This window comes from Nycticebus coucang, chromosome 5, assembly GCF_027406575.1.
Source record: "Nycticebus coucang isolate mNycCou1 chromosome 5, mNycCou1.pri, whole genome shotgun sequence".
Lineage (NCBI taxonomy): Eukaryota > Metazoa > Chordata > Mammalia > Primates > Lorisidae > Nycticebus > Nycticebus coucang.
Window position 1 is genome coordinate 16577896 of NC_069784.1, and position 13288 is coordinate 16591183.

Sequence of the window (13288 nt, forward strand, 5' to 3'; positions counted from 1 at the left end):
GCTAGGGAGCCTCTCTTCTGAGACAGGCAAGCGGGGCAGGGGTGGTGGCGGGGCAAGGGGAGATGAGGGGACCCCAGTATTGTAAGGGGGGCCCTATGGGGAGGAAGGAAACGCTGTTCTGGCAGCACATTCGACTAACTCGTTCTGTCATTTTGATCTTCCTAATGATCACTTCAAATCACATATGTGACAAAGGTTAGCTTTTTTTCATAGAAAATTGTACCCTGCATTTGGACTTGGAACATGCACCTAATCTCTGTGTATCTGTGAGGACAGTGGTGTCTGCTGGGGACTGGTAACCACTTTCTAAACAAAAACCAAAACAGTGCATTCTGATCAGAGGCTGAAGTCAGTTAGTACAACTACTGAGATCAAAACTTTGACATCATCAAGACATATGATACAACTGAAAAGCTGCAGGCCACAAATCAATTATATTTTAAAACACATCTACAATAGGAAACACAGGTATTTTACAATTTATTTTGTACTGATAAGCTAGTCACAGAGCAATTCACTTAAACAAAACTTGCAAATTAAAAAATACTGACCACCCACCATTAACATCATCCCAACCCCTTGCTGAGCAAATGGAATAGGTTCTTAGGTAGCCCATTTTAAACGTGCATTAAGAGGCATTTTCCCAGTAATCACTGAGTGAATGACCCAGTTTGTTGGATCTCCAGGTCTTGATTCTTTTCCAGTGTCCAAGGCTCAGGTCAAAGCATACCTTCTCCAAGAATCATTTTTAAACTTATTTCTCACTCCACCCAAGTCAAATTTAACTTTCGCTTTCTTTCTCCTCATGCACCACTTATTTCTATCCATAAAAGTTAGAGATTTTAAAAGCATGTCAGTCTCCCTCAATAAGACTTTTCTTTCTCTTCCATGATGCCTTGTAATTAGTGTGCTATGTGCCAACTCTTATTCCCAGCGCTTTGCTTTACATACCAACTCATTTAATACTCAGCATCCTGGAAAGATAAGTGCAAGTTGAGCACCCCTTGCCCAAAATCCTCAGGCCAAGGTGTTTCAAATTTCAGATGTTTTTGGATTTTGGAATATTTACAATATACTTACTGCTTGAACATCCCAAATCCCAAAATCTGAAACCTGAAATGCTCCAATGAGCACTTCCTTTGAGCATCATGTTGGTGCTTGAAAAGTTTCAAAGTCTGGAGCAATCCAGATTTCAGGTTTTCACATTTGCGGTACTTAATCTGTACTGTTATGGGTACTGTTACTGCCCTAATTTTGCAGAGAAAGATATTGAGACAGATAGGTGAAGTAATTTGTTCAGGATCATAGGCACAGTAAGCAGACCCAGAACCCAAACCTGGGTAGTCTGGCTCCAGAGCTTGAGCTCCAAGCCACTGAAGCATGCAACATCTCTTGTGAGGAGTATAACAAACATTTGATGAATTAAACAAAAATTCAAAGCTTTGGGATATGCCTTACAGAGTTTAATGCTAAAAATGTGGTTTTCTGGAAATTTTCTTCCTATTAGCATTTGAATAACCCTTTAAACAGCCCTAAATCCCTAGTGGGTAAGTATGCAGCATACTTACTAGATCCAAATATGTTCAAGTCTTTACACTCTTCAATGTTGGCATCACTGTCAAAATATATTTTGATTTTGCCACTGTGAGCTTTATTGTCAAAGGTAATCTGGAGACACAAATGTAGACAGAGGTTACAGCCCAGCAGAAAATATAACCTGTTTGATCAACTTGGCTTTGAAAGAAATCAATGGCATCCAAACAATGTACTGATCCAAAGAGAATTATACTAGTCAGCAAAATGGTGAACCGGAGTTGGCTGGTGCTCACCCACTCTCCAAGAAAAGAAGCCCAAACAATAAGTAAATATATATATATATATATATGTATATATATATATATATATACACATATGAGAGAGAGAGAGACCTTGTCATGCTCAGTAGAGTGCTATGACATCATAGCTCACAGCACCCTCAAACTCTTGGGCTCAGGAGTTTCTCTTGCCTCAGCCTCCCAAGTAGCTGGAACTATAGGTGCCTGTCACAACTCCTGGCTAGTTTTAGAGACAGGGTCTCACTCTTGCTCAGGCTGGTCTTGAACTCCTGAGCTCAGGCAATACACCACCTTGGTCTCCCAGAGTCCTAGGATTACAGGCCTGAGCCATCCTGCCCAGCCAACAACTATATTTTGACTGGAATGACTGAGGAAGTGTGCTGGAGAGCATCAGGGGAGTGAGGAATGCTGGGGGAGCAGAGAAGCCCAGAACACACCATAGAGAAAGAAGCAAGGTACCCTGCCTCTGCCATACTGTTTACCTCACTGAGATCAGCTCAGACTCAGATTGGAACTTATTGTTATATGAAAAAGTTAAGCCGGAGGCCCCCCCCCCCCCCCGATGCCATTACCATCACAGAAGGCAGCAGTCTTTGCTAAAGGAAAGTCCTCCTCAGACCCCACACACATAATCAGCCAGTCAGGTGGCAGCCTCTGCAGCTCAAAGACCCTCATCCCCCTCTAGCAAAACCATGCTATTGCTGGCACAAATTCCCTCAGTGTAGGCTATGAAGGCAATCATGGACATTGCTGACAAGGATTATGTCTGAAGAAACTTAATAGAGACCACCCAGAAGCAAAGCCAATGCAATATATTCAACTGACACCCAAGAGCCCATCTACAGGAAAAACTCCCTTTCTATGAAAGATACTCCATAAAATTTGGAAAAAGCAACTGTTCCACAAGATGCATAGAGATCAATATAGGGACATAAGAAACATGAAGAAACAAGTAAACATGACACCCCCAGTAGGAACACAGAAATTTTCATGTAACAGACCCCAAAGAAAAGGATGTTTACAAAATGCCTAAAAAGAAATTCAAAACAATGACCTAAAGAAAACTCAGCAAGATACAAGAAAATACAAATGATTCAGTGAAATCAAGAAAACAATTTATGATCTGAATGCAAAATTCAACAAAGAGATAGACAGCATAGAAAAAGATCCAAACAGAAAACTTGGAGCTAAAGAATGCAAGGAATAAAATAAAAAATACTACTGAGAGTTTTAACAGTAGACTATATCAAGTAGAAGAAATAATTTCTAAATTTGAAGACAGGTCTTTTGAAATAACCTAGTCAGAGGAAAAATAGGAAATAAGAACAAAAAAGAATGAAGAAGCCCAGAGACTTACGGGATACCATTAAGTGAACAAATCTTTGGATCATAGGAGTTGCCGAAGAACAAGAGGTGAAGAAAAGCACAGAAAAACTATTTAACAAAATAATAACTCAAAACTTCCCAAGTCTTAGGAGAAATTTAGACATCCAGATGCAGGAAGCACAAAGACTTCAGTTAAATTCAACCCAAAAATATCTTCCTTGAGGCAAGCTATAATCAAATGGTCAAAAGTCAAGACATAGAATTCTGAAAGCTGCTATAAAAAAGCATCGAGTCATATACAAGGGAATCTCCATTAGACTGTCAGCAGATTTCTCAGTAGAAATCTTGCAGTCCAGGAGAGAGCGGAATGATATATTCAAAGTGCTAAAATAGAAAAATTGTGAGATAAAAATATTAAATCTATCTAGGAAAGCCATTCTTCAGAAATGAAGGAGAAATAAAGACCTTTCAGATAAGCAAAGCTGAGGGAATTCATCAACACTAGACCAGTCGTACAAGAAATGCTTAAGGGGTACTATAACTGGAAATAAAAGGACAAAAAATTATTATCAGGAAAACACATGAAAGTATGTAACTCACTAGGAGAGGTAAATTCATAATCAAACTTGGAATACCCCAGCGCTATATAAATCTTTCAATCCTCTAGTATGAAGGTCTAAAGTCAAAATTGTCAAAAATGACATACAGCCAATCAGTGGCTATGGAACCCACAATAAATAAAGATATAAATTAGAGCAACAAGGAAAATTATACTGATGAAAATGTCCTCATCATGGGATTTCTTTAAAATTTCTTTAACAGATTTCATTCTGTTATTAATGAAAAAATATAACCTAAAGGGGGAATACACAAAGCCCATCAAAGCCAGGATTTCAGATCCCTGGTTCAGAGAAATCATAGAGCAAAACAACCAACCAGTTCTGGGAACTTAAAAAAAAAAAAAAAAATAGACTTTATCAATCTTTGACAAGAGAGCACAAAGCTCTTATTATGCTAGATGAAATTTAACAGCATTTCCTTCGATTTAGTCCTTTAGGTATGAAATTCTAGGTTTTTACTAGGCTGAGAATTATTTTTCTATTTGCTTTAAGAACTACAAATTAAGATTATTCCTTAAGCAAAGAAGCTTACTTGCTGTTTAAGATTGCTCCTCAATCAAGGCTGCAAACTGAATTCAGGATGTCCAAATGCCCTCAACCTTCCACATTATGAAATTTAAACCAATCATTTAAAGTTTACAAGTGGTATATGCCAAGTACTCCTTGTGGTGAATATATTAGGAAATCCAAAAAGTTCACAGGTAAAAAGCTGGAGAGCTGAAGTGCAGGTGATCAAACCCACATTCATCTGCATGTCTCTGAACGCAAGCCAGAGTTCTATGTATTCTAAAAACATCCCTACCAGACCCTGGGTTCAAGAATTAAACCAAGAATCACTTAAGCCCAGGAGTTTGAGGTTGCTGAGAGCTGTGATGCCTCGGTACTCTACCCAGGGCTACAGCTTGAGACTGTCTCAAAAAAAAAAAAAAAAAAAAAAAGAATTAAACCACATGACTCTCATTTCTATACCTGCAAACTTTGACTAAACCTCTACTGACACCAAAGGTAAACCTCTACTGACACCAAAGGTCTCCGTTTTTCCCAGAAGAGCCTTTTCTCAAGCCTTGGGAACCTTAAGCAGATAAAAGTCCAAAGAACAAAACAAAAATGAAGGGCCATTATGTTTTGACCCTTGGGTTGACCATATAGTGACAAAGTCCTCCATAACCCATCCTGGAAGACCCTGCTCCTCCAGGCTCTTCTCTTCCCTCCAGATGTTCCCAGGGCCCTTCTGGCCCACCCACCCCAGGGAGGGTTATCTATGCTAATCTCATCTGGAGACGCTCTTCCTTACCATGTCTCACGAGCTGCAGGGACTTGTACCTCTGTTACTTGTTTTTCTGTCTGTTTCCTTTACTAGACTGTAAGTTTCCTGAGGGCCAACGCACCTCTAGAGCAGAGCAAAATGCTTGGTGCACAGTAGGAACTCATTGAGCAGTTACTGAGTATTGTTAAATGAAGCACTCTTATGAATTGCTAAAAGGGAGTGTACATGACTTCCAGCTAAGCATCCCAGCTTAGCTCTTCAAACAGGAAAGGAAAGGACAGAGGGAACAAAAAAAGCACAGAAAGAAGGACACAGAGGAGACAAGACAAATGGAAGGAGAGAGAAGGTGGATCAAAGTGAGAAGGCAGCTTACTCTCCCCACAAAGTGGACAATCTCTTCTACTACACACGCCCCCTCCCAAAAGCAACTGTACCTTTGCAGACCAGCCTTCAGATCAAGGGGGCAATTTCTGCCTCAAGGTTGGAAAACATTTGTGACAATGTTTCTAAAGAGACCTTCCTTAGAAGCTGGTAGTAAAATTATAGATAGTGGTTCTCAACCTTCCTAAGGCTGCGATATATTTTCATTGTTACAAAGGAGTTGCGACCCACAGGTTGAGAACCGCTGCTATACATACTTAAAATTCTTGTCATGAACTTTTTTTTTAACATATTAGAAGAGTAGGAGGTCAAAGCCGATTTTTAAAATTCTTCTTTCAACCCAGAAATCTAGTTTTTAAAAGTTGAAAAGGTTTTGCTTCGTCGGTCAGAAGTAATGGTCTCTGGATCAACAATACCATAACATATCATCAAATCTGTTTGAAACACAAACGCATCTAATTCATGGATACACCAGGGTGTTTTATACTCTGCATCTACAAAGAGAGTAGGGAGAAATAAGAGAAAGTGGCTTGGTAAAATGAAGACACTTGCCGTATTCCGAAAGACGTAACAGTCTGGTAACTCACGGTAATGAATTGTTTGCAGGTCAATGCCTTTGAGTCGAAAGGAGATTTCAACTTTTAGGAGCCTGAATAAAATATATGAAAAGGTGTAAATTATCATAATCTTACTATCCTATTCCACTTCCCCTACCCTCATTTCCTGGAAAATGAGACTTTAAAAATGTATTTACCGATAAAATTCCAGTCTGAAGAATGATGAGTTCTTCCAGTCCTCAGAGTTCCTGGAGAGGGCCTGGAGGTCTAAGTGAAGGCAATCTAGGGCAATGAAAGAACAAGAAATGGTTGTTTTGGGCAAGAATCAGCTATTAAAATTCATGGGCAAAAGTGTGAGGAGAAGCAGGATACTTAGAAAGTATTGAAGTATCTCCCCAGAAAATGCTTACTAATTACATGGGAAGAATAACAGTGACCTTACAGTGGAGAACCTGGCAGAGGCCACACTAACCACGTGGTCAAAGTTAACATCACGAGTAATGAGAAAATAGACACGTGCACCTCCTGATACAACGTCCTGAGGAGGACACAACATCACTTGCATGGTATTCCTGCCAAAAACACATCACCTCAATCTACTCAGGAAGAAACAGAAAAGCCCAATCAAGGGATATTCATTCTACTCTTTAAAAAATGTCAAGATCATACAAGTTAAACAAACAAACAAAACCAAGGAATTTTATACCCAGAAGACCAAAAATCACAATATAACAAAGACATCTGTACCAGAATGTTTATTGCAGCCCAATTCATAATTGCTAAGTCATGGAAGAAGCCCAAGTGCCCATCAACCCAGGAATGGACTAGCAAATTGTGGTACATGTATACCATGGAATATTATGCAGCCTTAAGAAAGGTGGAGACTTTACCTCTTTCATGTTTACGTGGATGAAGCTAGAACATATTCTTCTTAGCAAAGTATCTCAGGAATGGAAGAAAAAGTATCCAATGTACTCAGCCCTACTATGAAGCTAAATTATAGCTTTCACATGAAGGCTATAACCCAACTATGGCACAAGACTATGAGGAAAGGGCCAAGGAAGGGGAAAGGGGGGAGGTTAGGGTGGAAGGAGGGTAATGGGTGGGGCCACACCTACGGTGCATCTTAGAATGGGTACAGGCGAAATTTACTAAAGGCAGAATACAAATGTCTACGTACAATAACTAAGAAAATGCCGTGAAGGCTACGTTGAACAGTTTGATGAGAATATTTCAGATTGTATATGAAACCAGCACATTGTACCCCTTGATTGCTCTAATGTACACAGCTATGATTTAACAATAAAAAAAAAAAGGAATTTTATCTTGCTCCAGATTAAAAAGAGACTGAAAAGACATGACAACTCCATGCCAGATGTGAACCTGGGCAGCATCCTGGAAGGCGCAGAAGGGAATGTTTTTATTCTGATATAAAGAACATTAAGACAACGGATGAAATGTGAGTAGGACTTGAGAGTATTGGGTCAATGTTAATTCATCATCTTGGGCACTGTACAGTACTTATGGAGGAGAATGTCCTTGTTTGCAGTAAATGCACACCAAAGTATTTAGAGGTAAATAAATAGTACGTCTGTTACTTTAGGAGAAATATTTATGCAAAGGAAAAATGATCAAACAAATGTGATAAAATGTTAGCATTTGGGAAATCTGGATTGCAATTGGAGAGCAAATCTTTGTGCTATTTCCTAACTTTTCTTTTAAGTCTTCTTCAAAATAAAACATAAAGAGAAAGGAAAGGAGCTCAGGTTATATTCAAGTAAAAACAAATTATGAGCCATAAACTATAGAAGAAAGATTCCAGAGCCTCACATGTAAATTTGTCCCATTATTATATAGTCTAACACCCTCGCTTCACAGGCAGGAAGCCAGGAGGCCTAGCAAGGTGCACCTTTCAAAGTCACAGACACCTAGAGGCAGAACAAGTGTGAAACCAGCACAGCTGCCCCTTCCCCAGCCTCCCACCCCCACCCCATGTTGCCTAAATGGAAAAGACAAGGCCTAGTTCAGTGCCTGGCACCCAGAAGGTGCTCAAGAGAGTCCTTGGTGGACCCAATGGCTAATTCTTTAAGAGTGTTATCTCACAATTCCAACTCTTAACTTGCTTATTTATCCCTTCAAGTGTAAGGTCTTTGAGATCAAAAACACGACTATGTAGTACCTCGTTAAACACTCTTGCCTACCATATAGCTGGCACTCCTAATAGGTCCTGGCGTGTGGGACACACTTATGTTTAGTGAAAATTAGGCTCCCTCTTAAAGAAAGATGGAGACGTTACCTCTTTCATGTTTACATGGATGGAGCTGGAACATACTCTTCTTAGCAAAGTATCTCAGGAATGGAAGAAAAAGTTTCCAATGTACTCAGCCCTACTATGAAGCCTTTCACATGAAGACCATAACCCAACTATAGCACAAGACTGTGGGGAAAGGGCTAAGGAAGGGGAAGGGAGGGGGGAGGTTTTGGTGGAGGGAGGGTAATGGGTGGGGCCACATCTATGGTGCATCTTAGAATGGGTACAGGTGATTGCACTAATGTACACAGCTATGATTTAACAATAAAAAAAAGAAAAGAGGAAAAAAAAAAGAAAATTAGGCTCCCTGAGCCAAAAACAGAGACACAGAACTAACTCAACAGCTCAACAGGCATAATATTTTATTTAAAAAGGTAGATTTTACGGAGTGTGTCTCCCTGTGTTTGGCAAATAAAGTATTAGTGTCAAGAAACAATTCAGTGTTGGTTTCCTGACTAGACCTCAATACAGTGAGAATAACTCATCAAAAAGAATCTTGTTTTCAGCCAGGAAAAGACTGATGCTGATAAAAATAGCAAAAACATACTGGGCACTTACTCCATACCATGCTAGGGCTGGAGGTGTCCTCTCAATGAAGGCCTCGTGCTGTTGAATCCTCAAACAGCTTGTGAGACAGGAGCTATCTGCCTTTCCACAGATGGACAAACTAAGGTACAGAAAAGCTGAGAAAGTTCCTCAAGGGCACATAGGTAGCTGTTTGTCCAAAATTTAAATCCACCTGTTCCCATCACACCGAGGGGGCTGATCTCTGAGAACATCAGAGGCCCAGGCTCCCTACCCAACTCATTCATTTATTCAGCCAATACTTGCTGAAAGCCGCACACCATGCTCGGCGCTGAAGGTAAAGCAATGAGCGAGACAGACTTGGTCACCACCTCCATGGAGCTCACATTCTAGTGGGGGGATTAAATATATATATACAGTACTTCTAACATAGTGAAATTATTATATATCATAGATCATATACACACATACACACACACAAAATAATTTCACCACGTGAGAAGTTCTATGAAGATGGAGAAGAGTGACTGAGATCAGGTAGGACAGCCCCACCTTAGGAAAGAAAGGTGGTCAGGGAATGACTCTCAAGGTGCTAAGATGTTTGAGCTGAAACCATTTTCCTAAAGGAAAAAGAATCAGCTGTGTATAGACCCAGGGGGTTACTACTTCCCTCAGAGCAATCAATAAAGCCTCCGGGCAAGAAAGAGCCTGCTTGTTCAACCAACAGAAAGGATGATGTGACAGCAGAGAAATGAGGTACAGAGGAGGCGGGGAGGCAGGCAGGTGGCCACGGATTCCTGTGAATTTTATTCTAAATGGAATGGGCAGCCACTAATGGTTTCTAAGCCAGGAAGTGACATGACCTGATTTACCACTGAGGTTGCTGTGAGGCAGGGCAGGCAGAGGAGGAGGAGGGAGCCAGGGAGACCTCTAAGCAAGCAGCAGCTCGGACCGCAGTGGTGGCAGTGGAAATGGAAAAACCAGCTACTTCAAGTGTGGGGTTTGAGCCACTGGGCTTGTCACAGTATGGCAGGAAAGCATTAGTGTCCTTTTCCAAAGTGAGGAAGCCTGAGAAAGGAACAGGTTGGGCCAGGGTAAGCAGAGAGATGGGGGAGGTCTGAGATGTTCTGTGGGACACAAGTTTGACATCTCCACTAGGCAACACAATGGAGTTGTCAAGTAGCCAGTTGAAGATAATGAGGCGTGTGGCCCTCAGGAGAGAAATTTGGGTTAGAGGGGTAAATTTGGGTGCCAGAGAGAGAGGGCATGACTTCTCAGGAGCTGAAGGGTGGGCCCTGCCGCTCAGGTGAGGCTTTTGACTGTGGCCTCGGCTCTGCACTCCTTTGTAACTTGAGGCTGGAAGAGGCCATGCAAGGGACATAGGGTGGCCTGCAGAAGAAGTGTGCTCTGGCACCAGCATCCTGTACACACCAGCTGCATGGGGCGGAGGAAGAGGCTGGGGACCAATGGCCCTGGAGGGGGTCCAGGTGAGAAAGGAGCGGCGAGCACCCTGACGGTGTTGTGAGGGAGGGACACTGATGGGAACGGGTACCTGAGCTGGGTACAGAGGGCACTGAGGACAGGAGGTGAAGAAGTCAGTAAAAGGGAACAAAAAGATGCTTATGTGAAGGGAAAGATCTTCGGTTGGAAAACACTGAATCAATGCTTCAAAAAGTTAACTTAATCACCTGGGATCTCATCAAGATCCACGTTTGGATTCAGGATCAGGGGATGGGGGCTGAGCTCCCAGGTCAAGTCCATGTTGTTGGTCTTTGAGAGCAAAGACCTCCAATCACTAATTCACTGCATGATCTTGGTGTACCTGCCTACCTTGACTGAGCATTAGTTTCCTCGCCTGTAAAACGAGGGCCACGCTGGTGCTTTTTTAAGGTCCTTTTATCTCTAACGTTCTTATTCTAAAGTGAAGTAAAAAGAAAAATTAAACTGATCTGAAAGAAGTTTACATTCCGAAAGAAGGGACTGACGTAGTCTGTGTGCCAGACACTGTCCTAGGTGTTTTTCTCCTGTATTTCATTCATCGTGAGACAAAATGTTTTCACTTTCAAACATCTCTAAAGCAGGTGGGCTACACAATCAGTTGTGGCACACAGGGAAAGCTAAGAGGCAAGTCTGCGTTCAGCACAATGAAGGAATGATTCTCTCAGTAGTAAACTGAGTCTAAAACAGCTGCTGCTAGTTCACCCACCTAAATTAATGACGCCAAACTCAATTCCTATTTATATCGTCTGCATAGTTCCTCCGATGTGTTCAAGAAAAGTGGGGCTGGGCGGCGCCTGTGGCTCAAAGGAGTAGGGCGCTTTTCAAACCCAGCCCGGGCCAAAACTGCAAAAACAGAAAAAAGAAAAAGAAAAGAAAAGAAAAGTGGGGTTCACATCCAGGATCAAATATTCTCAAAATCTTCTTTACACCTTTTGAATAGATGCATCAAAAGATTCTCTTTGACAAGTTATATTTAATAAGTCAAAGATTATAATTAACCTGCTTAAGAAATCTCTCTTAAGGGTCAATTTAGTGGCACCTATGGCTCAGTCAGTAGGACACCAGCCTCATATACTGAGGGTGGTGGGTTCAAACTGGGCCCTGGCCAAACTGCAACAAAAAAATAGCCGGGCATTGTGGCAGGCACCTGTGGTCCCAGCTACTCGGGCGGCTGAGCCCCAGAGTTGGAGGTTGCTGTGAGCTGTGTGATGCCAGGCACTCTACCGACAGTGATAAAAAAAAGATAAGGTCAAGTTAATAATCAACTTTTGTCCATTCAGTTAAAAGTATTCCATATTCTGGTTGAAAGGAAATGAACCAGGCCCCACTGACCAGTGATCCGGGAATAAATCCTGCTTTCCAGCAAACCCTGGCCTGTCTAGCTACTGATACGGACTTTGACCATTCTTTAATCAATTTTTCCAGGAAAAATCAATTGAGAAAAAAACAGCATTTGAATCACTGGAAAATAGCCATATGGTGTATACAGTTTGGGGTGCACATTTTTAAAAGGGCAGGTGACAGATGGCTCACTTGCAACCCAGGGTGACAGCCCCACCTAGCTAGTCCTCTTGTCACAGCTATAGGAAATCACCCACAGGGAGACACACACTAGAGGGAAAGGAAGAGCAAGCCATGCTGAACCCCTGCAGGGGGACAACAGATAGATCTTAGGTTAGCAGAAGCCTCCAGGGCGATAAGACAAGCCACCTTTCAGTGTTGCTGGCCGTGAAACTTAGCCTCCAAATGGTCTGTGAAAGCAGCCTGGGAGCCGGACACCCCAGGGTCCTGAGGGTGCCAGCACACACACTCACAGGCAGCCCGCAGAAGCAGAATTAAAACCTCTATCATATAGAGGTGTCCTTCTGTTGCGTTAACAGGGTACCTCAAGGTCAAATTATAGGAATATTGTCAATGCACTGAAATGTGGTCAAATGTGATGTTCTCATTTTAAAAAAAAACCATTCTGAATTTAAACTGCTATTCAGACCTCTACTCCTGGACTGATAGGTACTTGAGGAACCACATTAATTAATCTTTGCAACCCCAGTATGTAAAACTGAGTGTCTTGACCTGGCAGCTATACGCCAGAGGTGTGGTGAGTGAATAACAAAACCCACAAAGTCTTGTCAAACACTTTGCACTTACATATAGTGTTCTTTTAAATTGTTAACAAAATGGCACGAAACAATTCCACATGGTTAGCTATTAACTTTTTGCCAACCAGTCTCCTGAAAAAAAGAAATGAGTTATTCATGCTTTAAAGAGCACTTAAACACTTTATAAATAAGAACAAGAGTATAAAGCATTTTTACATATATTATTTCATTTAATGCACATTTTTTCAAAAAGTCTAGTTGCTCCTTCATGGGGAGGATAAAATTTAAACACTAGGAAATACCTGCTTTATCCCAAAACCAAAATTCTTGAATTGCACCCCAAATGATCCACAAATGCTATAGTTTCTTGAGCCAGAGCCCTCTGTAGGCAAAGGTCAAAAGTGGCACTCTCCAACAGGCTGGCTCCGAAGAGCCTCGCTGTTCCATCTGGTTGCCAGCACCTGAGGGCGTTTCTGCTCTCACCGCACCGATGATAAAGACATATAAAGAAATCGGCATTGCCTTACCTATCTCAATGTCACTGTCCATGCTCAGTGTCTCATTGGAAGGAAACATGGTCCCTTTCTTGTAGTGCTGCTTACAGACTTTTAAGCCAATTCTATTGTCTTCATTTTCTCCATAGCCAAGGGTCCCCAGGGCAATGTCCTTTAGATGATGATACTATTAAAAAATAGTTAAATAAAAACACATGTGAACTTTTAAACATTTGACCACAAGCTATAGCATATGCTATCCAACTTTACTACTTTTTTTTTTGTTTTTTGCAGTTGTCTTTTTTTTTTAGGCCAAAGCCGGGTTTGAACCTGCCACCTCCGGTATATGGGGTGGCACCCTACTCCTTTGAGC

The 13288-nt window shown here is 41.5% G+C and overlaps 1 protein-coding gene across 2 annotated transcripts in view; it reads right to left on the minus strand.

Moving 5' to 3' along the window:
- Nucleotides 1-13288, minus strand: part of MCOLN2 (mucolipin TRP cation channel 2) — a 57154-nt gene that overhangs the window by 18153 nt on the left and 25713 nt on the right. For both annotated transcript variants that reach the window (XR_008380275.1, XM_053592643.1), the window contains exons 4-7: nucleotides 12949-13102; nucleotides 6184-6268; nucleotides 5982-6078; nucleotides 1569-1668 (exon numbers count right to left, since the gene is read on the minus strand). Coding sequence is in view for 1 of the 2 variants with exons in the window: in XM_053592643.1 (XP_053448618.1) it covers nucleotides 1569-1668; nucleotides 5982-6078; nucleotides 6184-6268; nucleotides 12949-13102 (436 nt within the window). In the remaining variant the exon portion in view is untranslated. The remainder of the gene's footprint in view (nucleotides 1-1568; nucleotides 1669-5981; nucleotides 6079-6183; nucleotides 6269-12948; nucleotides 13103-13288) is intronic.